General features: G+C 39.0%; 1 protein-coding gene across 1 annotated transcript in view; it reads left to right on the top strand.

Annotated features, from left to right (window-relative positions):
- Impg1 (interphotoreceptor matrix proteoglycan 1) overlaps window positions 1–27,505 on the top strand; it is a 148,155-nt gene that overhangs the window by 106,506 nt on the left and 14,144 nt on the right. The window contains exons 13-14 of the mRNA XM_077802128.1: window positions 10,503–11,035; window positions 13,580–13,799. Coding sequence (XP_077658254.1) covers window positions 10,503–11,035; window positions 13,580–13,799 — 753 coding nt within the window. The remainder of the gene's footprint in view (window positions 1–10,502; window positions 11,036–13,579; window positions 13,800–27,505) is intronic.

A 27,505-nucleotide genomic window follows, 5' to 3' on the forward strand; every position in this document is an offset into this window, starting at 1 on the left:
ACAAACAACTCCCCAAACCTACATACCCCAGGCCCTTGGTAACTACCATTCTTCTCTCTCTCTCTCTCTCTCTCTCTCTCTCTCTCTCTCTCTCTGAATTCAACAATTTACACTCCATATACATGTGAGATCATAAGGTATTTGTCTTGTGTCTGGCTTATTTCACTTCATGTAATACAATATACTCTCAGGTTCATCCATGTTGCTACAAATGACAGGATTTCCTCTTTAAGGCTGAAAAGCATTTCATTGAATGTAAGCACCACATTTTCTTTATCCATCCACCCATTAATGGACACTTAGGTTGTTTCCATAGCTTAGCTGTTGTAAATAATGCTGCAAAAAACATAGGAGTTGAACTTAACAAAAATCTAAAAATAACATCTGTGAGAACTTTATAGGTTGAATTATGAAATAATAGACTCTTTCAAAATAGTAATTACCATTATATTCAAAACAAGTGATTCACACTAGTTATAAATAACTATAAAATGTTAAATAGTGGAGAATAATTTTTTAAAAAATAAGATAATGATGCTAAAATTTTTCCTATTTGGATATGACTGAAACTCATCATTCCACATATCCATCAATCTAAAAACACAGGCATACTAAACATTTTAGATGGGAAGAGGACAAATAGAAGTACCCTTACCAAAAAAAAAGATGTACTTTTTCTATATTGCAATTCTAATAAGATTTATTGCACTTAATTTTACTTGACTATAACAAAAAAACCTGAAATAACACTAAAGAAATTTCTGAATTTCAGATAAATATTTACTTACTTCATGAGTTATTTATTCTTAAAATCTCCCCAAAGGTTAAGAAGAAAGTATTGCCACCCCAGTGGGTCCTTTAGTTCATGCCAGATAGAAATAAAATGCTTTCTTTTTGTCTTAAACAATGGATGTGCTTGGGGAACCTCCTCCTGTTATTCACCTAAAGCCTAGAGCCTGCAGTCACCAACTTCAACTTCAACCCTAGACTCCTGCCTCAAAAGAGAACCTGAAGCACTTGGAGGCATTATCCTTTATGCTACACGTTTCAACATTAGGCAGAATATTATTGTAATGCTATAAAAGGTAAAGTGACAGTCTCCCCATCCACACTCCCCATACCCTGGGCTTTAGTGAATAGAGCGTTATTTTACCACTGACAAGGTTTATAAATTGAAAATTGGTTCTGCAATCACAACTCCCACAGCTTCTTGGACAGATTTTCCTAAGTAAGTGGATTTAGGACTTCAAACCTTCTATCATAGCTCCATTCCTGAGTTCTCTGACTATCCTTTGGTTGGCTAGAATATATGATCAGGCAGTTGTTTCGAGAAGGGTTTTGGGGTGCCATAGTTCCTGAGAACTGAGCTACTTACTTCCATACCTTTCAAATGTGAAGGATAGCTAGCTAGATATAAAATTCCTTAGTCACTCTTTCCTTCACTTATAGACTTGCTCCATTGTGCTTAGCTATGTGATCATCTGACACCACCATGATTTCTTTACTTTTTTTTTGGGGGGGGGGCTCATTTATATGTAGCTTCCTTTTTCTGGCTACATACCCAAATAAACATCCTTGAGCTTTGCTTTATTTCAATTCTTGAGATTCAGTACTTTTCTTTCTTGATGCATGTCTTAGTCCATTTGCTACAGAGCTGGGGCCTTCTGAGATACTGAGGCAGGGCAAAGATCCGCCCTTCAAACCCAATTCTTGCAATCAAGTTAGAAAGACTTCAGTCATGTTACTCAGAGTAACAGAAATTAAGTTTATTGAAGGGATAGGAAAAGGGAAAGGGGACTAACTCTCAAGGGACATAGATAGTAGGTCCTGTCAGGAAAGGGACAGGTGCCTCTCCTGCACTCCAATTCTGGGAGGATCCCAGAGAAGTTTCCAGAGAGTCCTTGTCAGGTCCACCTCTTGACTTTTGACTCATAGCAAGATGACATGAGAGTTTTAAGTCCCAACTGCCATAGCAACTCTAGGTCACCTTGGCTCATGCTGCCCAGTTCTTACACATGTTATGGTTAGGAGGAAAATTCCTTATATCCATAGTTTCTGGATATGGTTGCTAAAAATCTCCCCTTTCTGGGTAACTTGGGTTCCTCTTATTAACATTATTTTGGGCCTGCAGTTAACAGGTGGTTTACTAAGGAATGTGACGTGTCCTGACCACTTAGGCCAGGCAGGACTATAGGTAAATTGCTTTTGGAAAAGAAAGCATGTGGGGGTCAGCACAATGGGCCCATTTTATAGAATTATTCTCTTAACCTCATGTTCCCACCATCCTCATTTGTCTGTCTCCTAACACATTCAGGCTGCTATAACAAAATACCTTACACTGTGAAACTTATGTACAACAGAAATTTATTTCCCACAGTTCTGGAGGTTCAAGATAAAGGGGCCAACAGTTTCAGTGTTGGATGAGGGTCCATTCCTCATAGTCAGCACCATCTCTCTGTGTCCTCATATGATGAAAGGGCTAGCTAGCTCTCTGAAGTCACTTTTATAAGAACATTAATCCCAAGCAGCAGGGCTAGTCACCTCCCAAAGGTCTCAAACGGATAACCACCATCTTGAGGGTTAGAATTTCAACAAATGAAGGCTGGAGATGTAGCTCAGTCGTAGAGCATTTGCCTGGCATATGCAAAGTCCTCAGTCATTCCCCAGTACCACCAAAAAATAAACAAACAAATAAAACCAGGATTTCAACGTATGAATTTGGGGTAGATACAAACATTCAGACCATAGCAAGGGATATGGACTAGTTTCATTTGAGTCATTTCCTGATATCATTTGGACCTCTAAATTCAAGTGGTCTTAATATATTCAGAAAAATTTTTTTTTCTTCTTTCAAGGCATTGAGGAATTTTTCTGTTGTTTTTTATTCAGGAACACAAATTATACAGGTGCTGGTTCTCATTTGTCGTTCTTCTGTATTTATGGTCTCATCTATGTTAACTTTCTTACCTTTATCTTTTCAAATAATTTTTAATGAGTTCCTGCCAGCTTGTCAATATTGGCCTGGCTTTCTTCAGTCATATTTATTTCCTATTTTTGCTAATTTTTAATAAATAGGTCATTATTTTAAAAACCAAATAGACATTCATCTCCAGAAGACAGGATTAATGCACCTTTTTTTCCTATTCCTCCTGCTAAGTTCAACTAAATACCCTGAACATTGTGTACAAAAGAAACTTGAGAAGACTCTGGAACATAGTGAAAGAAGGTACCCCAGCCAGGGTCCTTAGGACCTCAGGAATGACATGAGAGCAAGTTTCCTGAATTTTATTTTTGACTCATGTATCCTAGACTGAGAAGGTACTTGAAGAAATAAGGGCTCTGCAAAAGTCACTGTTAAGAAGATTAAAAAAAAGAAGAAGACTGAGAAAAAAATACTTGTAAACCACAAGATGACAAAGAATGAGTAGCTGGAATAAATAACTCTAAACTTAGCAGTTAAAAAATGTCCAATTAGAAAATTAACAAAAAAAAAAACAAGAAGGCACATTTTGCCAAATAGGATGTACAGATGGCATATAAGCACATGAAAAGACATGCAGCATCATTATTTATCAATGAAATGCAAATTTAAACCACAATGCAATATCACTATGTGCCTATCAGGATGACTAAAATTAAAAAAAAATGGTGATGTCACCAAATAATGGAGAATACACAGAAACTGTATCATTAACACATTGCTGTTGGAAATGTAAGTGGACCAGACTCTGTAGAATAGTTTCCCAGTGTCTCCAAGAATTAAATACTCAACTACACATGCCAGCTATTTGATTTTTGGACTTTTGTGGTAGAGAAAGAAAACTTGTGTTCACATAAAAACCTGTACATGAATGTTCACAGCAGCTATATTCATAACAGCCCCAAACTAAAAACAATTCAGATGTCCTTCAGTGGGTAAGTGGTTAAACCATCTGTGGTTCATTCTTATCATGTAAATACTACGCAGAAATAAAAAGGAACAAATTATTGATACACATAACAATTTGGATGGCTCTCCAGAGGGTTGTGCTCAGGAAAAAAAGCCAATTTCAAAAAGTGGCATACTGTATTATACCATGTATAAAACATTTTTGAAATAACAAAATTATATAAATGGAAACCCAATTAGCAGTTTCCAGATTTTAAGGAGGGATAGAATGGAAGAGAAGTGGGAGTGACTGCAAAACAGCAACATTTTGCAAGACGTTATCATTAGGGGAAATTAGATAAAGGGTACACAGTATCTCATATATTACATTTTCCTTGGGATAAAATTCACATAGGATAAAATTCACCATTTCAGTCAGCCTTCAAGCAGACAAGTCAGTGGTTTTTAGTAGATTCATAATGTCTTACAAATCTTACTTCTATCCAATTCCAGAATCTTCCATTGCCCCAGAAAGAAAGCTATAACCACAAAGCAGCCACCCCACCATTAGTCTTCACCATGTTACAGGGCCGGGGACTTCTGGGAAATTGAGGTAGCATGAAGGCCCCCTGTCAAACCCTGATTTTTATGACTAAGAAAGATTTCAGACAAGCTGCTCAGAGTAATAGGCATAGTTTATTGGAAAGGATAGGGAAGGGGAAAAGGACACACTCGTGGGAGAGAATGCATCTTCTCAGAAGGACTGTGCCCCTCTCCTGCCTTCCACTTTTATTGGGATCCCAGGGAAGTTTACAAAGAATCCTGTCGAGGTCCACCTCTTGACTTTTGACTAACAGCAAGATGACATCAGACTTTCAAATCTCCACTGCAATAACTCTAGGTCACCTTGGCCCATGCTGACCAGTTCTAATTGGAATCGGTTCTTATAGATTTTATGGTTATGGAGATCATCTTTATCTCCTGGAGACTGTCTGATTTGTGTCAGGGTCTATGTCAGGGTCACAAAAGTTCCCCACTGAAGGGCCTGCATTTCTTTTGCAGATAACAGGTAGTTTGCTGAGGAGTATAACATAGCCTATGGACTTTATTCAGGCAAGGATGCAGGTATACTGCTTCTTAATAATGAAAGCATGTGGGGGTCAGCACAGTGGACCAACCATTTTATAGAATTATACCCTTAACCTCATGTTCCCACAGCTCAGGTTTGTCCCCTATCAGAAGGACTGCTGTTGCAGAAGCCCAATTTTTAAAAAGAGGAAAGTTTAGGTCCTTCTCAGATCCTTCCTGAGCATAAATGCAGGCCTGGGCATTGGGTGGCCTTCTTCCTGGGAATGTGTCAGAGCCTGGGAGAGCACTTCATCCCTAAAGCACCTCATTGTCCAGACTATCCTAGAGCCTTTTGGTTAGTCTGTTGTTTGCCCCACCCAGCTTCCATCATCCATTGCCTCACACTGTGGCTCTTAGCACCTTTACCTGTATGTCTTTAAGAGACCTCCCAGGTAACCACTTTAGCCCCAGGATCCTTCTAGTTAGGAGAGATACAGGCGAGCATTTTTGAGTTTTTCTTCCAGGGAGTCAGTCAAGAGACAGATCAAAACAAATAATTGGAAAACAAATAATTCTTTGTTACTAAGGTCTATTCGGCTCTTTAAGAGAATGAGGCCTGTTATTTTCTAGGCTGCCATTGAACTAGGGACTGGGGGCCACCAATAGGGAAAGTCAAAAATGCCACAGAGTTCACTGTACTTCCCAAGATTCAGACTATTTTTCTTCGTTAAGCATTGCCTGATTGTTCTACATATTTTATTAGCTTCCAGAGCATGAAAACATCAATTCTGACACTCTCTGCCAGTTTTTTGTTGTTTTTGTGGAAAGATAGACTTCTGGAGTTTCTTCCTGGGCTGTGTTCACTGATGCCTCCCTCTCTTCTTTCTTGGAACCACATTTGAATCTACAATCATCTCAAAATAAAAAGACTAATTTCTTTAAAAGTCAAATCGCAGTAAAGTGTTCTGACAAGGCTTTTGCCATCCTGTACCTCCTCATTCTGCAGTCCTTGTCACCAAAAGCAGTCCCTCTTCCTCGTATTTTTTTTTAAATATCAGTTTTGTATATCAATAAATGACACATTCTATTATTGTAGGTAAGCATTTAAGTTTCTTCCCATACCATCCCCTTGGATTCCCCACCAATTCTCCCAATATAATAATATTACAACTGTAATTGAATTGGTATTTAGTGTGCAGATTATATATTCACAGATGATCACTTGCTCTGTGGCTCATTTCTGGTTTTTTGAAGTTAATGTGTGGTGGTTTTTTTTTTTCATTTTCTTAGTTTTCTTTTGTATTTTCAAATTCTTACCAAACTTTCTACTGCAATTTCCATTATATCTTTCCACATCAGGTAACTTATCAATTCCAATTGATAAGTTGGAATTGATAAATTCCAGAGAGTCCTCTCTCTCTCTCCTCTCTGACCTGCTGTTCTCTCAGTCTTTGGGATAGCTATCACCTGGATTTTTCCTTTAATGTAATTCTCAGAATTTCCTTGTCTTTGTCCTAATTGGATTCCCTCATCCTGTTTCAAGGTTTACTCATTTGTTCCTGTCCAAAAATCTGGTGCACAAGTTATTGATTGATTGATTGATTGTACAGGGGATTAAACCCAGGGGGACATAACCTCTGAGCCACATTCCCGTTGCTGAGGCTGGCCTTGAAGTTTTGACCTCCTGCCTCTCAGTCATGAGCCTCTGGGATTACAAACACCCTGTGGAGCACAAGTTTTATCTGTCAACTGTAACTTAATAAAGCTGAAGTATTTTTTAATTGGTACAATGTTGAGTGGATTAAGGATACAGGCATTTTACCTTCCAGTCTCCTCAGACAAATTCAATCATAACTGGTTGCCTTTTACACCTGGGATGCCAGTCTTCCTGACAGATTCTTACATCCTAAATATTCCTGGCAGAAATTTTTGAGACTCTGTGTTTGAAAATGTCTTTGGCCACCATGACACTTGACTGACAGCATAGAATTCCATTATGGTCACACTTTCCTCCAGCTAGCTGTCCCTTGAACATGACAGACAGTTTTCTTCCTTTGCCATTCTCGTTTGCATTTGCTGCCTGACTAACTTCTTCACCAACCTCAAGTCTGTGCTCAAATATTACCATCTCAGTGACTACCCTCTATAAAATCACAAGCCCTGGCACTTCCATCTCCTTTCCCACTTTTATTTCCATAGCACCTATCACCATCTGGCATGCTATGTATTTTCCTTTGCCTTTTTTTTTTTTCCTGTCTTTCTCCACTAGACAGTAAACACTGGGGCCAGAAACTTTTTTGTGTTCACTCATGTATCCCAGCACCTGTATATAGCAGGCTATCCATATCTATTCATTGAACAGACTAATAATAAACACTTCTTTTCTATTTTCTATAATGTGCTAAAAAAGGACTATAACTTATAATTATCATATATAACATATATTTGCTATGATAAATAAAAATGGATGTGTTTGACATAAATTAACTTACTGGACATACCACTTGAAGATCTAAAAGAGATCAGATTTGTTTTTAACATGAAATAGGCAAGCACTTGATGCTTATGGTTCACGGTGTATATGTGACCCTTTCTAGCAGCATGTAAAGTAGCCTTGGTTCTGAGCTTCTACGTCATACGCTGCTCACCTTTTACCTCTCTTCTGGCCACTAGGGCTTCAGGAACTCTCAAGCACTCTGTGCTAGGCCCATCTTCTGTTGCTGGCTTCTCTCACTTTGGGCTTCATTTCACCTACTTTAGGTTGGATCATTTCACCTGTGGTCTAGGCTTTGGACAGACCTTCTGCCTAGAAAGTGACCAAAATAGCCATTTCCTCTATGTCTAGTAGCCAGGTTTATCACTGGTGTCCCCACCATGCACACATACAAAACCCACCCTCCACACCTTACAGGAACCCCACACACTTCAGCATAACAGTTATTTTATTTTTTATTTTTATTGTTAATATTTCATGAGATAAATGGCACTGGCTTTTAGTAATTGACTTTCCCATTATAATGTATAAAACTTAATGGTGGAGGGCTGGGGTCATGGCTCAGTGGTAGAGCACTCACCTAGAGTGTGTGAGGCACTAGGTTTGATTCTCAGCACCACATATAAATAAATTAATTAAATAAAGGTGCATTGACAACTAAAAATTATTTTTAAAAGAACAATGTTGAAAAAACCTGTATCACTGTCATGTCTCATTTTTACATAAGAACCAAATAAAAACATTTTTAAAATATACTTGTAATACACCACTTAAGTGGTGGTACAGTCTGAATAACTTTTTTCCCCAAAAAAATTGCCTATTGTCTTAAGAGGTTTAATCTTGAGCCAAGAGAGAATAGGAGTCTTTTAAAAATACATTTAAATGGAGCTGCTAGATCCAGCAGAATAAAATACAAGATATCCAGTTAAAAATGAATTTCATATAAACAAAAAAATAATTTTAACAGATCTGTGTTTCAACACATTATATTTTATATTTTATCAAGCAACCCTACATTTAAACAGCCAACTGTTGCATCCATGAAATCATTTGGTTAGGTTTGTAGTGAATGTAAAGGATTAATATTAAGATGCCACAAAGGGAGACGGTTAGAAATTCACTGACTGATGCCATGATGCAGCAGCCTATTTTAAGCTGGTTAAAGTGAGAAAGGTGTGAGTAATGAGATGCTGGCCCAAGAGCAGAATGAAGACATTCATCATTGTGCTTCTTGCCTCAGATTTCTCGACCCTTATCATCTGCAGGGGCACAGAGATCGCATCCTAGGAACACAGATTCAAATGCATTTCCCATGTTGCAAAGAAATCAAATCAAACCATAGATAGCACTGGAAGCCTTTCAGTCATTCATCCCAGATTTTTCTGTTACTTTCTTAGCTTAAATCATCATAAGAAAATGCCATGTTCTGGGTAGATTAAATAAAATAAATTTATTTTTTACTGTCCTGGTGTTCAGGAAGTCCAAGATGGAGATGCTGGCAGATTTGGTTCTTAATGAGAGTTCTGGTTTGCAGATGGATGCCTTCTTGCTATATCCTCAAATGGCAGAAAGAGAGATTATCTCTCTCACATCTTTTCTTATAAAGTCATTAAGCCCAATCCCATTCATGAGGATTTCACTATCATGACCTCGTTTTCTCCCAAAGGCCCCATTTCCAAGTACCATCATATTGGGGATTACAGCTTCACCATATGAATCTGAAGGGACACAAACTTTCAGTCCACAGCAACGGAAATTTGAATAAACCCTAGGTGTATATACACAGAGATCTTGGCTGCTAGGAAATATTATTTCTGACATTTGAGTAAATTATTGGTAGATACAACTAGGCACCCTCCACAGTCAAGAGAAAAGAAGGTGCTTCTCTGAAATCGGGGCATAACTCACCAATAGCCAGGTTTCATTTTAAGAAAGTAATAAAACTAACATGATTTTACCTTTCAGAGCTGTTTATCACTCAGAGTTTCAGTTTTGGTGATTGCACTGTAGTAAATTAGCTGACTGTGAGTCCAAAGATTCTATCTTCATCCAGACAGTCCATTCATCATACTTAGCATTTGGATTTCAGCAGAGCTTTCCCACATATTTGCCAAAATGCCAACTGAAGTAATCACAGAAAGCTTCATGTTTTGTGCATCTAATACTTAAATATCATCAGTGGCTTTGGATTTAGGTTTATTGGACTATTTTAATAATGCTTCTTTTTATCAAAATTTTAATATGGCCACTTTCTTAGTTAATAAGTACTTTTTAAATTTTGATTTCATACCAAAAATGGAGTGAACTTTAGTAGTTTAATGTATACTTGACCCAAGAATGCTATACAAAGTGGTGGTAGAAATTATCAGGGCTTGATAATGTAAAAGTGGCAAAGGTTTTAAACATTATCAAATATTTATCAAGTTTTATGGTCACTATAAGATTCAAATTATATGTCACTCACATCTTTATACTCTCAATACAAGTGTTGCAAATTGGCAAGCTATTCAATTAGGTTATCCCGTTTTAGGAAAGAATAATTCAATTTTAAGTGGTAAAAGTACCAAACTGTGATGATTAAATCCAAAAAATTCAGTTACATAAAATGCATTATTGGAAGATGAATAAAATTTCTAGGCCAAAACTGTGCAGCTAGTTATCTAGAAGTTCCAAATGAGGTGATGTTATTTGAATGCCATCTGTGGTTTGGGATCTAAATATATTCCAGTGGCAAATTAGTCAGTTTGTATTACCTGATCCTCGTGGGCACGATCGGACCAGGCACAAATTCCAGAAATTTCAGTTAACTGGTATGTTTTTAGTCTCATATATCTAGATGACTGGGCCCAAATAAAATGAATAGAAGGACCCACCCTTTGTCTTCCTAGGTTAGATACAGCACTGCCTGCCCTTCCTAACCAATCTCTCTCTTTTTAAAGTATGACTATTAAAATGATCAATGAAAATATCATATCTTATTTTATTAATTAAGCCTTACTTTTTTTTTTCATCTTCTCCTCTTTGGAAAATACTTGGACATAATGGAATTGGTCTCAGGAGATTCCTCCACAGACAGTTCTTGGTCTCCACCTGAAATGGCCTCTGCCTCCCTGTCAGAAACACCACCTTTCTTTACGGCATCAAGCATCTTCTCTCTGACTGATCCAAGCACCACAGACATAACGTCTATTGACCAGACACTACTAGGTCCAGGGCTCACTCTCCCCACCAGTGATTATTCTACCATCAGCCAGTTAGCTTTGGAAATTTCACATTCGTCTGCATCTTCAGATGGCAGCAGGTTGAGTACAAGCAGCGAAGATGTGATCAGAGACCTAGAAGAAATTGATGGGTCTGACAATTTTGTATCATCAGAGGTACCAGGACTGAGTGGATATGTTTCTACCCCAGATCATCTCTTGGAGAGCACCACTCCCGACCCTACTTTACAATATATCACCACTAGCTCCATGACCTTTGCCACCAAAGGCCAAGAGCTGGTAGTATTCTTCAGTCTGCGTGTTGCTAACATGCCTTTCTCCAGTAATCTGTTCAACAAGAGCTCCGTGGAGTACCAAGCTCTGGAGCAGCGGTTCACACAGCTGGTGAGTGGACACTGCTTATTTTTCTCAGCCCTCTGTGTCTCTTCTTTCCTTTTTATGGTTGTTTTTATAACTTTACAGGAAAACCATTGGCTATATGGAGAAATGCAGGTTAGGTGAGAAACCTGGGAAACAGCTGCTGCTGAAGGCATTCAGCTGGAGTTTTGAGATTGGTTTGTGTTGATTGGGGGAATGAGTGCAAGGATGGACACTCAGGGAAGACACAGCCACCCAATTTCATGGAAACATATTTACCTTTAAATCTCCTCTTTATAGTTCTTCCTAAATTATTTTATTCAGAAATAATTCTCAAGTACTAAACTTGGAATCTAAAAATAGTATGGGTAAACTTTTCCTGAGTTGCAGTCTCTAATGGAAGAATAGAAAGCAATGCTGGTCCAGCACAGATGACCAGAGAGTTCAGGTAGATAGGCTCCTCTTTTAGGTCCCTTAAGTTCTTGTAAACTTAAAAAGTGACTAAAGACTTATCATCCCTGACCCCTATCAAAGAAAGTGAGAAGATAATCATGATGACATATATCTTTGATAGTAAACATCTCCAAACTCACATTTATTTTATTTCTACAAGTAAAATAAGAAATGCTAAAGTAGATAGTACCTCTACACAGTCAAGGCCAATTACAGTTATACAATTTTACCACACAGATTGAAATTTTCTGACAATAATAGAGAAGCTATGTGTATACTTCATATAAGTTAAATTATTGTACAAATGAAAATCCACATAAAATCCAATTTCTCAGGTAAACATTTGCTTTAGAAAAAGATTGCTTGTGCCATTGCCCCCCCACACACACACACACACCATGAAATGAATAGACACTGGGACAGTTTCAGGAAAAAGAGTCCCTGTGAACCTAGTCCAGATGTCTTACTAAGCTGCCATATGAAAAAAAAAATCAAGAATACAGTGACTTTTAAATTAGATCCAAGGTTATTTCTCTTTCACTTGATGGATGAGACAGCTGCTCTAAAACATTTCTTCATCTGTAGTTCTGCCAATGCCAGGGATGTTTCCTCATTTGCCTAGTCAAAGTTGGAGTGTGGGAATATTCCTGTTTCCAGAGGAGATTCCAGATGGCAGCTTAGAGGAAGACTGTGTTTCCAGTTGTTCAACAGCTCAGGATTTAAGAATCAGGAGTAATGACACATCCCTTTTTTCACTTGTAAGAAGGGGAAAGAGAAGGAGCTGAGGGAAAGCAATATCCTCATCAGCAGGTGATACCAAAGTGGCCCACATCACTTCCACTCAGATTCTGTCAGTAGGAACTAGGCACATGGTCACACTGGATGCAAGAGAGGCTGAAAAATGTGATCTCTAATGAGCCAGCTTCTTTCCCATTAAGAGTAGAGAATTTGGACTTGGGAGAAGGGACAGCTAGCCATCTGCACACTACACGAAAACAGATGACTCCTAGTAAAGACCAAAAGAATGCTAACACATAAAGAATGAGTTCAAAGTAAGTAGGAGAAATCAAGCAGAGTGCATTGAAAAAGTTGCAACCATATATAAAAGATTATTTTCTTTTTACAGTGAGGGAGGTACCACAATGTGGGTCAGGTTCAGAGCCAAAATTTTGATGGGATCGGGTAATTATCAGGTATGGGCCAAGCCTAGGAGAATGAAGTTTGCATCTTTGCACTCTCTAGATTCAGATGGAGGTATGCAGTTCATGATAAGGCAGCTCACTTATGAGGCCAGAGACAAGTTTGACTTCACAAAGTTTCAAATGTTTCTGAAAAATGATTTCAAAGATGGCCATGACTCACAAGAGGCAAATGAGAGAACCTGAAGCACAATGCCCTGAGGCGTACTTTTGAGATTATTAAATTATAGTTTATAAAGGGGTCCCTAGGGCAACATTTTTTGTTCTCCCTTTTTATCTCCAATTCAGATAAGGGCACTGAGGTTCCGCACAGTGGTTATGTGGCTTGATGAAGGTCACACAGCTAGGTACGGAACATTCCAGGACTGGCACCCACATTTCCTGGCTGCCAGTTCTCTACTAATTCCTCTCGTTACATTTGTTTTGGCCCTGAAACATATACTGCATAGACAGACACATTGTTATTGAAGCTGTTGTTGATTTCAATAGGTCATTTCCAACTAGTTGCTTCCAGATTGCTGTCCCATTTATACAGGAGTAGGTCAGTTTGCTCCTTGGCTCAGTTTGGAACATGTTTTTAATTACTTTAATTACTTTTAATTACTTCTTGTTTTATTAAAAACCTGGCATGCAAGTTGATAACATTGGCTTGGATTTTTTAAAATCATCTGTTCTCACATTTCATTGTGAAGAAATCATTACCCATCCATCAAAATACAAAGAAAGATGGAAATATGCGACATCATTACTGCAGACAGGTCATTAAGTAGTGGTGTTCTGGCCTCACATTAAACAAAAATAAAAACAATAAAAAGCCATTGAAATATATGTTTCGGGTAATGAAAGGGAGCACAAATGGAATTAGCAGCAGCTGAACACTTGGAACATGGTTAAGAGTAAACCATCTTTTATTTTGCAGCTGGTTCCGTATCTGCAATCTAATCTTACAGGATTTAAGCAACTTGAAATACTTAGCTTCAGAAATGGGAGTGTGATCGTGAACAGCAAGGTGAGGTTTGCTAGGTCAGTGCCGTATAACCTCACCGAGGCCGTGCACGGGGTCCTGGAGGATTTTCGTTCCACTGCAGCCCATCAACTTGATTTGGAAATAGACAGCTATTCTCTCAACATTGAACCAGGTAAAAGAATCCAAAAGAGAAACTTACGGGGATTTTTTTGTTCATTTTGTTTTGTTTTGGTTTTGAGCATTCTGTTCAACTGTGAAACCACAAAAAAATTAAATTTAAATCACACTTGATAAAACAGCCTTTGAGAAGCTACAGATCCCATTATCAGAAAGAGTCCTAAGACATGCAGGTTAAATTTTTCCACATCACAAAGCAAAGAACAAATGTACTTCTTACTTCACAGAGAGCTTTAATTTCCTTTCTGAATAAAACTTTTGCTGTACTTTAGTTGTTTTTTTTTTTTTTTTTTTTTTAAATGTCGCCCACAATCAAGCTAAGTTACATTCTGCTAGAAGTCAAAAGCACTTTCTTGGTGAACTGCAACAATCTGGGGGTTCCTACCTCAGAAACCTTCTAGTCACAGTGAGCTGTCAGAACAGCCTCTTCATAACATAATTCAGGAAGAAACTGAGATAGCATCCTGAGGAAAGAAAAATAATCAGATCAGAATTCAAACTTAGAGAAAGTCACTTCGCCATCACCAAAGAAAGGAGAAACTCATTCCCTTTCCCAGTTGTGCACCCTACATCAGCCTCCATGTGTAGGAAAAAAAAAAACAAATAAGAGTTAGTGGAGGAGACAACTCTTAAAGATAATGGGAAGCAAACCTCTGCTCCAGTGATTAAAGCAGAATGTATGTACCAATATAACTTGCTGTGCCCAAATAGGAACTGTTTTCACCATTAGTTTCAGAATTCTGGTTTTTAAACAACTAAAGGAAGTTTTTGTAAATTCCCTGGAGGGCAAGAGGGGAGGGCTACAGACCTACTGCCAAAGCAACCTTCCAGGCAGGTTTGCAACAGAGTCTCTTAATTGGCTATGAATTAGTGAAGTGAATCTTTTAACACCTTTCTCTGGCACTCTCTAGACTAACAATGAAAGCAAAGGGGAAAAAGGCCTAGGGCAAAAATGCCATCCAGAGGGCTCCAAAGGAAACATTTATCTTTGACACAGAAGGGTTTTGAGAATTTAAAAAATTTTTCCTTCAGTACCTTTGTAAACAGGATCATCAAAAAGACAGGACGCCCTTAGGCACTGAGCCTGGGAGTAGTAACCCCACGCAGGAGCAGCTAAGTGAGCCCTTTGGACTTCTTCAGAAATCAAAAGACCTCTTAAATGCTGGTGAGAGGCTGCTTCCTTCCCTGAAAGTTAATGTAGAACTGAGAAGGAACCAGAGGGTCCCTGCAATTAAGATCAGGAAATTAATCTCTCCTGTCACTCAGTAAAGATCAGGAAGTATGTGGGGAGAACCTGGAGAGCGTAAGAGAGGAGAGAAACTAAACCCCTCCTTTCCTCCCTCCCTCAGAGAGCTGACTGTTTACTAAGAGACCATCCAGTAACACAAGAAGGTCAATGCAAGCCAAGGTCAATTCATAGCCTAGGCGAGAGCCCCCAGCCTCTACCAGTAGGGACAGGCTTAACTGACCAGTATGTGTCAGTTAAGAGGCTGTATAACCAATGTGATCCTGAAATCTGTACACGTGGAAAAATAAGAATTCATACCCCATTTGAATCAAATGTATGATATGTCAAGATCAATGTACTGTCTTGAGCAACCAATAAAAAAAAAAAAAAAAAGTGCCTCAGAAAGAGGGTGGGAAGCTGGTAGCACATTGTCAAGTCTGCAAAAGAGACACTGGTGATATTGAAAGAAAGTATAGAATAATAATGGCTTTCGGGGATCCACAGCCCTGAATGGGAGACTGTGTACTAGGAGCAATATCCAAGTTCCACAAGTGGAAAATGGAGATCATACAGTTTTGAGGATTAACCAAAAGAATATTTATAATCCTTAGCATGGTAGCTCATTTCTACCTTGTCCTTCCCACTCATTGTTGACCGAAAGGAAAACTTTTGGGTACAGTTTGGCACAACAGCTTCTCACCTATGCATAACCTAGCATAAATAGGAATCTTTTTTCATATTGGATTTGTACATTTTGACTTATATAGAGGAATTCCTAAGTTCATTGTTTATTTTTCACTTTTATAAATCATATTTGACTTCCTAATTCTGCTATCCTCAAATGTTCTGGCAGAAGCATTGCTTATGTCCTAACTGGCTCACCACAGTCATTTCTTGACAGACTTCTTAAATGAATTTATTTTCTCATTCATTCATTATTTTGTGAGTTTTCCGTGTACTAAAACTTTAGGTTCTCTTACTCTATTGGTTTCTAGTAAGGAAAAAAGTATGAACTACCATTTCACTGAAAAACTGAGTGTAAAGTTTCAGTGGTTTTGCAGAGTCTCCCTTACAGATACTGTGAGTGATCATTCAACCATTCAGTACATTGCCTGTCAGATTCATTGCTGTACCTGGCTTTAGTATGGCTCCATTTCTGGAAGTTTCTGAGCTGATCAATTTCAAATTGAGCTGCCTCTGGAAAGCAGGCAGGTCATTTCCCATATTGTCCAGCATGCTCTATGTGTCCCCATATTTCCACCATTAAAAATATAAATTGGGCCTGTGCCCAATGGTATAGTAGGCAAGCCTGGAGGTATTCTTATCTTGGTAGTGCACCATAAGTTTGGCTCCAGCAGGGACTGAAACTCATGTTAGCACCATCTCACTTCTACTGGCTGCTTAGAGGAAAAGCTACATAAAAGAACTATTCACAATAAATTAGTGAAAATAATTTCAGCTCCAACTCTTATATAAATACCTTACCTTATATATAGTATTCTTGCTGGTACTGTAGGTTGCAAATGGTCAAGTTAATTATGACAGCGTTGCAATAATAATCATGATTAACATTTATTAAGCAACTACAATGTGGGACAGGCAAAGGACAAGTGAGAACAGGAATGGGCACTGACCACATGTGCCTTCTCGCTCACAGCTAAGGATCCTGGTTTAGTTATTTCACCAAAGAAGGCAAAAGGTAAATTCCCCTATGGAAACAGCAAGTGGGCACTTGGGCTAATTAATGTATGCAAGCCAGTCCCTGCACCAGGGAACTGCAGAAAAAGGAAAAGAGACATCTTAAAACTAACTGCTGGGAGCAAAACTTTTTTCATTCAAAAAATACTTTTTAATGACCATTTTCTTGGTTTTTTAGTTTTCCTTTATATTTTATTTTGATGAGGCCTGGCAGACTGCACAGGAAAGAATGTAGAAGTAGAAATGATATAAAGTATTCTAGTGCCTTTGGTCCATGGGCAAGCCTATGATGAATGGACGGTGATAGTAAGGACTGAGCAGCTAGCAACAGCTTCGAGGAGCCAGGACACTGGCCGGTCATGCAGCAGTACAAATTTCCATTAGGTAGTTGTAGCTGCTAAGGATATAAAGCCAAAGCATGCAGCAATCAAGTTCACACTGGGACAGACAAAAGCACCCCCTCATTCACCTGTTATTCATAGCTCCTCCTCCTGTTCACAGCCTTGTTTCAATTCAGGGTAGAGATAGCACCAAAACCCCAAAACTCACCATATTGCTTCTGAACAGAGTTAATTAACTTCTTACTCCAAGCATTTGTACATCTCAGAAAACATCTTGAAAATAACATCTAAAACACTTTTCTTGAAAGAAAGAAAGCCTACACAGTTGCAGTAAAGTATTTCTAGCACCAAAACTTCTGTACAATTTTAGTTTGGGGAAATAAGCATGAAATTACTTGTGTTTGTTTGTTTGTTTGTTTGACGGTGCAGAAGATGGAACCCAGAGCCTCATGCTTGCTAAATAAGTGTGCTACAATTGAGTTACAACCCCAGTCCTGTTTTGATAATAGAAGAAATAGGTATCCAAATTTTAAAGCAAATGAAGAAAAAAATACAAAGATTTTCAATCATTTTCTTCTTTTTTCTTTTTAATCTAGCAATATGATAGCTATTTTGCTCTTAGTTTTTTAGTGTGAATGGCTGATTCAGATTCTCTCCTTTTGGTGGTATATTTGAGCATTAGCTGTCATGGTGACTGACAGATAGGCTGATTAAAATGTCCTTCTAGAACAACCAACCAGTGCAGCCAGCTGAACTTGCTGCCTCTCAGGTCACTGGACTCTGAATGAAGATAATTATATCAGGTTCTTGGAGAACAAGGACTCAAATTCCAATTTACACAGCTCTTGGCTCTTTTGCTGGCATGGTCTTTTCAGATATGAACACCTTGGGCTATACTCAGCAGACCCCACCCTCCAGCATGCAGGCATATAGTAAAAAGAGACCTGAGGGGCACTGATAATCAAAATTCCTGGAAATACCAAAAGGTCACTTTAGCAAATATAGGAAACCTCCCTGTTTCAGATTTTGATCTTCTGAGTGTTTGCTTAAACTCATTGATGTTAGTCCAATCTACTGGGGAAATTCTCCTTGAAAGAGAATTAAATGGGAAATCTTCAGAGAGAAAAAGGGCAACTGCTAGCAAAACTGTGTGTCAAAAATAAATACTTTGGTTTGTCTATGGAGAGAATCCCAAGAACTTATCTTCAGAAAATGGAGATGGCATGGTACACTTTTAACCTTTTCCCCGACAGGAGAGCTAAACACCATAGAGAAACCAAGTTACTGGATTTCTCACCCTTTTGCCCTTCCCTTATCACCTTCTTGTGAGAAATAGGAGATCAGAGCCATGCTACACAGAGCAGAGGTCAAGCAAGTTCTCCCACCTCATCTCCAGTATTTCCCCAGCCCCCAGAATCACCTGCCTTTCCCACTCTGCCTCCCCCACCTGTACAAAGAATCACCCATTGCACAGTGTACTATGCCAAACATTTGTTTAGCTTATTAGTCAGAGAATCGTTAGGATAACAGAGCTGGTATAAAGAGGACATAGAAACTGGGATTTTCTACAGCCAGATAACAAAGAGATTGATGAAGTAAGGTTGGTAAATATAAAACAGCACTATCATTGTATTTTATCAATCTTCTATGCATTAACTTCTAGCTTTACAGAGTTGTGAAATGTCTGGACCATAATCAATAGCAAATAGCAAGTCAGAGTTACTGCCTTCTAGGCATCCGCAAACTTTGTATTCAAGGGCCAGAGAGTAAATATTTTAGGCTTTGCAAACCAATAGGCAAATCGAAGACATTATGTAAGAACTTATATAACCATTTAAAATCTAACCATTTAAAAATGTAAAAACCACCCTTAGCTTGCATGTTGTACAAAGGCAGACAGCAGGTCAGATGGGCCCACAGATGGTCCTGGTTCACTAGGTGGGATTGCTGGTGTTCTAACACAACATTTAAGGTCATGTAGTCAACTTTGCTCCTTATTTCCAAACGGTGGGTAATTTTTCTGAAGCCATCAACAGTTACCCAGCCTCTTCATCCTTCTGGCCCTTATCGCTACTGCTGCAGGAAAGTAAGCAAGTAGAGGATAATGCCATCGTGATTCGGGTCGCTGTTCACTCATACTTCAGTGAACAATTATGGATCATCTGTCATGAGTCAGACATCTCATAGGCAGCAGGACCCAGAGATGAATCAACACTGTCTCTGCCCTCAAAGAACAAAATAGGAAGAGAAATTGAAGCAAATATCCAAAAACTATAATAGAACCTCTATAATCAGGATGCAAGCAGTCATGTTATAAAGTACAGAGGAGAAAGCAATTCCTCAGAGGTGAGGGGTCACATGGCAGCTTTGTAGACAGTGATAATAATGAGCCCAGTCTTGGTTAAGATGGTAGTGCACTTAGGTCGAGAGACAAGGAGGGACTATCCCAGAAGGAGCAGGAGGAAAAAGACCATTCTGGAAGACTCAAGGTACTTCAGTTATTCCACTATGATATTAGCTTTAGATAACAGAGTAAGGAGCCCAGGGAACACAGACGAGAAGGAAGAGAAAATAAGTGTTAAAGCTAGTCTGAAAGCCCCTGTCACATCTATCTACACCCACATAGGTAGATTGGTTCGTTCGTTCGTCATTCACTCTTTCTTTTTTTCTTCTTTCTTTCCTTTTCTTTCTCTCTTTCTCTTCCCCCTATAATGTAGGGTCTTTTAAAGTTAGACTTCAATAAATTATAGAAAATTCAAGAAGTGTTCAAAGTAAGAATTAAGCAGTCCTTAGCTTTCTCATTCATAAAATACTGCATTTTTGGACAACAGTAAAAATGTATAAACAGGCACAAAGGGTAGCACATAGATTCATTCATTTTTTTTAAATTGTTAAATGCAAAAACTAAAGCAAAATTAGTAAGCTCCCTTAAGGATTTAAAAAGACTCCAAAAATATTTGGAGGTGGGGAGACTGCTAAGGAAATGAGCATTAGGCAAATTGACCTTTAGCCTATGAAGCTGGTGTCTAAAAGCCAGGAGAGAGGCCAGAGTTGAAAGTACACATTTGGGAAGCTTCAGCTAAAGCCAGAGAACAGGTAGAAATGCTTCAAGGTGACCTGTAGGATGGCAGGAAAAGAAAGCTGGGAATGGAACTATGAGAAACCCCAACGCTTAATGGGGAAATTAGATTGCCAACAAAGAGAGTCAAGAAAGAAAACCAGGGAAACTAGAAGAGGATGCTGCAGAGAGAGGAGGCAGAGAGAGTCAGCAATCTCACCAGCTGTGAATGAACAATAGGTGGAGGTCACAAAAGAGGACAGTAGGGAAGGCAAAGCCAAGCTAGTGGAGTGGCCAGGGCAGAGGCCAGATACTGTTGAGTTGGAAGGAGACAGGAGGAAGGTGGCCTCCGACATTAGGCTCCCTCCTTCCCATAGAAACTGGGAGACCCAGGCTGTGTCTTTCTTGATGACTGAATCTCAAAGGGATGGCTCCTAGACCCTGGACAAAGACATTCCTGAGCTGTAAAACTGACAAGAGGCTTTTTTAAAGATTTATGTCTCAGAGGTCAGAGAAAAAGTTGCAACTACAAGTTTTCTACGGTAATTGCTCCAGGGAAAGGGAAGTCAGGGGAGTCAGGAAGAAGCCTGTCTAAAGATTAGTGAAGCTGAGGAGAAGTATTTTCTGTCTATGCCCCAATTTTATCATATTTACAGGTTATGCTCAAAGAGAGCATTTACTTATTTTCATTTGCAGAATATGAAACAAATTCCAATCAAGACTTTCCTTTTCTTTTTTTTTTCTCTTTTCTTTTTAATGGCAGAGTAAAAAAGGAGATTTGTGATAGTAATGCCAGGAGAGGGAAATATTATTAACTGGGTTCAATCCCCAGATCCAACAAAAAAGAAAGAAAAATGATGATGATGAAAAAGAAAGAAAGAGAAAGAGACAGGATGGGGGGAGAAGAAAAACAGAAGATTTGAAAATTCTCCTGAGATTTTTAGGTGAATATCATCTCACATTTGGATCAGCATCTGATTTCCTGATACGTCTTCTCAGTAAGAGTTACCAGTGCAGTCAGTTAGGCCAAATAACATCTGCAGAGGTAGAGACATGTAGTAGAGTGGCATGCTGTTATTCCTGCATTCAGTGTGCCATTCGCCTGTTGAAAACTCCCTGAATAAATGAATCTGTGATATGAGAAATATAAACCAATGTTAGAACTTTCTGTGATTTATCAACTGAAAACCGAATAAATCACAGCTTGCTCAGTATTCTGCCAGCATTTCCAGCAACGAGAGTCGTCTTTCATTTAGGCTGCTATGAAAATTCTTCAGAAGCATGTAGAGCTTTTATGCCAGTTAGCTGTGTAGGTTGGAGACTTCAAAAATGCAAAACCACATACAACTTATTTTCTCCTTGAATCCCTAAGAAACCTCCTCAAAAAATGGGCAGACCTCAAGGCTGGTAAATAGTAAACACAGAAATTACAGTCTGGCATTCAGGATGTTTTCAGCAAAAATGTAGATCAACAAACTCATCTTCTCTGGAAAATGCATTATGTGTCAGATTCTTATTTTAGTTTCCAGGTCCAAAAAGGTGATAGATGTCACTCATCACAATTTAAAAAAAAAAAAAAAACAGTATCTATTGACACTATTGTAGTCTTGATAAATAAATGCATAAAGTAGGTATAATCTTCTGGATACACAGTAGCTGTTCAATCTATTTAGAAAAACTTACAATTCAGTGTAATCCTTAATGAATTCTGTTAGTCTCTACACTTCATCAAATGAAATTTTCTATATCATTTGTTATATTCTTAAAATATAGAGGGAGAGGGAAAGAGAGAGGGAGAGAGAGAAAGAATAAAACAAAAGTGTTCATCTAAGGAATAAAACTCCCAAACCCTCAAAGGTATATGTACTGCTAGGAGTGTCCCTTCCCAGTGAGGTAGTTACAGGAATTGTCTGTCCTGCCCTACCTCTCCTGTCTCTTCCTTCTCCCTTTACCTCCTATGTCCCTGGTCCTCCTAGGATTACATTGGGGCCCTTTGTCTCCTGGAATGTCCATCACAGGGGATTTCCTTTTTAATTTCTGCTTTCAGTAGGGAACCTCAACACTGGCTGCACTGCCAAATAGATTTCATGCTTCTCCAGTTTCAACCTATGTCCTCTTTCCACACCCCAACAATCCCATGGAGCTTCCTTAAAACCCTCCCTTCAATCCCTTCAAGCAAATCCCTCCACACAAATCTGGACCCCAGCCCAACTGCTGGGCCACCTCCCTTATCTTCCTGCTGTCACAGTTCTCCCTGGCTGGCTGATCCTGAGACACTTAGGCCCCCATCCTAACACCATTCCACCTAGAACACAGATACAGATAATGGCTGAGAGAGGAGTTAATTCTTCAGCACACATACCAAGCAAGATGTATATGGACTTGGGGCTGGGGATGTGGCTCAGGCGTTAGCGCGCTTGCCTGGCAAGCCTGCGGCCCGGGTTCGATCCTCAGCACCACATACAAACAAAGATGTATATGGACGTTCATAATCCACTCTTAGAAGAAAGAATTACTGAGATCCTACTTTAAACAGTTAGTGATGGTGGTTCTTGAGACTGATGAAGAATTAAAATGAATCACAAAGTGTTTCACATGGCTTGCCCTTTAAGCCAGAAAGGACCCCCATTAATAACTTGCTCAATTCCACATATGTGTAGTAAGCTCCAATTACATGCATGGTGCTCTGTTACATTTATCATTAACATTATTTTCACTCTAATCCTACCTTTCAGCAAGAACTCATAAACAAAACATTTCTGACCAATAATGATAAAACAATGAAGCCATGAAACATTAACTTAAATGTAGGTCTTTAGATCTTTCTTTTAATGACTAAATTGCACCAACAGTTATGGAGGTCTCATGTGCCCCCATGTCCAGCCAACCACTCTTTTCACTCTTTTATCTTTATCCCAGTAGAATACCAGAAAAGAAAAAAAAATATACACACACACACACACACACACACACACACACTCACACACATAAATACATACACACACTACCCAGGTTTCTATTTGAGTTGGAGGGATATTAATAATCAAACAGTTTAAATATTTTAAGTGAATGAAAAGTGAGACCCAAAGAGCTAACCCACATTCCCCAGGCCACAGGCAACTCTGGGAACCAGACCTTTTTCCCCAGAGTGCTTTTCTGACACTTTAGCATTATACAACCAAATCCAATGTCCTCAGAAATCGGGGAAATAAACCCAAAGGATCTGTGTGGAAGGTGGGGTCTACCTGTGTACATCTCAGATGAATCTTCAAAAGAGAAGCATGTTCGAACTGCTAAGCACTAAGCCCCAAGTACTATGTAAAAGTGATGGGCATACATTCAGAAGGGAATAGTCAGACCACCAGGGCTACATTAAGACTTCCAGGGCTAAATTAGGACTTCCTAAGCTCCAAGATTTTTTGCCTACATGAATATTATTAAAGAAAGAATATCAATATTAATGAATAAGGAATATTTAAAATCATATCTTAAAACTGCATGAATATAAAGCTGAATATAATCCAGATTGCCTTCCTTCCTTCTCCTCCCTCCCTTCCTCCTTCCCTTCCTCCCTTCCTTCCTTCCTATTTTAAAGACAATATTTTCGTAGATCTCTAAGTCTGGTGGGCATTAAGGCTGTAGTCATGCGGATTGCTATTGATTATGTGTGAGCTTGCACTGATGCCCCTGGCAAAGAAAGACCGCTTGCTTCTTTCCCACCAACAAAATCAGGACACAACCTTCGTTCTGGGGGTGGGGGGAAAGGAGGCCAGGCTGACCAGCAGATGCCCCCTACTGTCAGTAGGAGCACGACTCTACCGAAATCTGGCCACTTTGTTCAGGCGTGAAGTTTGCGCGGGGGATATGCCTGTCTGTGGACTCCAGAGCGGCTCTAGTCTGCCTTTTTGAACTTGGGAAAGATGATCCAGTAGTTTCCACCACCTTCTCCTAACCCGGCAGGCTCGGTCTGCCGCTGTAATCACGAAGCGATAATGGCTCTATCAGCGGTCCCCTGGAGCTGCTCCTGCCACTGCGTGAATTCCTTCCAGACCTTGCTTCCCTCCACCAATGCGCACCCCACAGTCGTTTTTAAGACGACAGAAAAAAGTTCGAGCACTTAAATTTCATTCCTTAAATCCAGCCCTACTTCTTTTGCAATTGGGCGCCATCTAGCGGACATTATGTTTCATCGCACTGGGGAGAAAAAAAAAAAAAAAAAAAAAAACGTCTACAAGAGACCCTAAAAGCCCTCAGTTCTGGCTGGCCCAGGTGAAGCCAGAATTCTATTCAAGCTGAGCTGAAATCTTGCCCTTGAACAGGGTTAAAAAAAAAAAAAAGGAGATGCTTCAATTTCTGTCCAAAATGGAAGTGAGATTTCGACAGTGCAATAGAAGATAATGAAATTATAAAGGTGAGGGAGAGAGGCGGTGAATCACTGGATTGTGGAGCAAAGGCGGGGCAATCTAGCAGCCCAGGAGCACCAACTGAGTTGCCAAAACCTGGACTGAAAGTCCCAGAGGCCTAGCAGACTATTTTCAACTCTGGCAAGCATGAGTGCACTTACAACCAGAAACAGGAGCTTTGAAAAAGATACTATCTTAGAGTGCCAGGGACTTATGATATACCTGCATTTATAAACTCCTTGATTACAAGGGCCATCTTTTTAACTTTTATTGTAAACTGTCTCAAAGTGTTTTCTGCAAGCAGGGAACATTCATTTAAGTGCTTTTTGATCACATGACGAACAGTTGAGAGACATCTTCCTCAGTCAGCTAGTTGGGAATGCTTTTCAGAACCTTTGAAATGCACACAAAAGATGTTATATAAGCAAATCCAGAGCAAAAACTAGTACATAAAATGTACTTGCACCAGAAATCTTGGAATGATGCAAATATTTCTGAGTCCTAGATAGAAGCTCACTTATGTCAAGCATGTTCATTGCTGCCATGCTTGAACCACTGTCACATTTGGAACCACTGTTGCATCAGACTGTACTTTCTATAAGAAACATTGTGCCATCTGAAAGAATGGTGGCAGACAGTAGCTGTGAGATTTTGGCTGCTTGGGAGAGCCTTTATTCAAAGGAAAGTATTTGTGAAAGTCTTATATGTCAACTGTTGAGAGTGGAGATGAAGATGTAGAGGGGACCTCCCACTCACCCTCCCTCCCCCAGGAAACCCCACATTTGAAAACCACTAGAATGATGTAAAAAGTCAAATATTATAAACAGAAAAATTTGAATCTTAGGTCATACTTACTAGATCAAATAGGTTTCAGTTTTCTCACTTTAAAAATGGTGTCTGAAACGTCTATATATATTTGGAAAACTGTTAACAAATACTAATGAAGACACATGTTTAAAGTATCCACCACAGTGATACATAATGGCTCTTGATATATATGACCTTTTTTTCTTATATAAATAATTTCCACTTCCACTCCTGAATAGCTAGAAATTCAGGGTTATGACCCCCCGGAGACAATTCAGGGACAAGTCTTGAAATGGAATGACATGAATGCTCTGACTACAGTCAGAATCCATGTGGGATGCTAAGCACAGTCTAGGACCTCTGGACACTGGGATGGACCTGGATCTTCCCACCTTCTGCTAACTAGCAGCTACTGACACACACAACTCACTAAAGCCAAGTATCTTTTTCCACTGCTATGGAAAGAGTGTCATATGTGCTCTGCAGAAGAGCTGTCCACATTGGTTAAGGACAGAAAATCAAGTAATTTTGCCATCAAGCAATTAGAGTAAGCCCAGAGGATACACCAACCTATACAAGGTGTCTATTAAGTGTGGTTGTAACCTTATGGAAAAACTCCTCTATATAGTGGTGCCAACATAAAAAAAAGAACTACTAGGTAAAGAGGATTTAAGCAAATCCAGGACTAAAGCAATAATAGAACAATCAGTCTATAAATCAATCATGAGGACTTTACTTCATCACCTACACACATATTTGATTATTACTTGAAAATATTGTCCTAGAAAAATGCATCTAATGTTTTCCTTCCTAATCCATGGTTGCTCTCAAGTATTCTTGTCCTCCTTCTTTCCAAGTAATGAGACCATTTTTGGACAGAGAATTCTTGGTTGTTGCTACAGAATGTATAGATAATGACAATGATGATGATGATGATGATGATGATGTTTAACCAAATCGAGAGCAATGACTATTTTGTACAAATGTCCAGAGATATGTTAAGGATGAGAGAAACAGATGTATGGTGTATCCATGAATAATCCTATTATTCTAAGGAAAAATGTTTGGGGGATATGACAAAGAAAGAAAAAAAACAACACAGGGAAGCTTTGCATAGGAAAATTCTACTATTTAAACTTTCATTCATCATACAGCCCATCTTTCTCCTCTTCTATCTCATCTGCAGCTCTTTCTTTCTCAGAATCAGCCCAAATGTGGGTCTTTGCCTAAAATCCAAAGTTGCATGTGTCATTTGAAAGATGACATGTGACTAAAGAGGTAAAAGGACTTTTTTTTAAGGTAGTACAGAAAGAAATTGTGTGAGTTGCTTCTGTTTTGAGTCTAATTAACTGCAGTTGCCTCCATTTGCCATATTGGCAAGGGGTCCAACAGATCCCCTATGGGGCTCTTTCCTTCCTGAAATCTCAGTCAGAAGACTCGAACACAAACAGGCATGACCTTAGCAATATTCCTATTCCTTGCATCGCAGCTTTCTCATCTTCAAGGAGCAAATTAGTCTAAAAGATCTCTAAAACGACTTCTGACTCTAAAATTCTACCTATCTAAAAATGTAAATTTTATATATATGGATAAAATAAAAATCAAAAATATTTAGCCAGTGTGAAATTCTTAGTGCTGAAAGTTTTGAAAGGCCAAGTTGATATTTGTTGAATGGATGAATGTTGTTTTAGTACCCAGGAAAGCATACCCAGCAAACAAAACCTAAGCTTAGTGATTTCAAAGTCTCCTTCTCTATTGACTGGTCCTGAATAAATAACATGAGAAAGTTGAGTAGTTTACAAACCGATTGCCTTCATTCTTCAAATATTCCTGATTCTGAGCCCCCAAATTTGGACAAATTCGTTGCTCCAACATTGCCTCACCGTGTACTGTGCAATTTTACTGATGCATAGAGTATGCCAGACTGGGCTAAAGGAAATTATTGTAAAATAGAAACACTTATTTTCATGGGGAAACTCTTCTGGTTATCAGACCTTTGCTATTTCTCTTCAGAGGGCAAGAATTCATGCATTCGGTCAGCTTTCCAAGTTAAATATATTTCTCTAGTGCAGCAAGGGAGAGAAATGGAACCGACATTCCCTCCTGGCCTCTGTTTTCAAGAATACAGCTCTGAGTCTAAGGTTGCTGACAGTTGTCATTTACTAA

Source organism: Urocitellus parryii, chromosome 8, assembly GCF_045843805.1.
Source record: "Urocitellus parryii isolate mUroPar1 chromosome 8, mUroPar1.hap1, whole genome shotgun sequence".
Classification (NCBI taxonomy): Eukaryota; Metazoa; Chordata; class Mammalia; order Rodentia; family Sciuridae; genus Urocitellus; species Urocitellus parryii.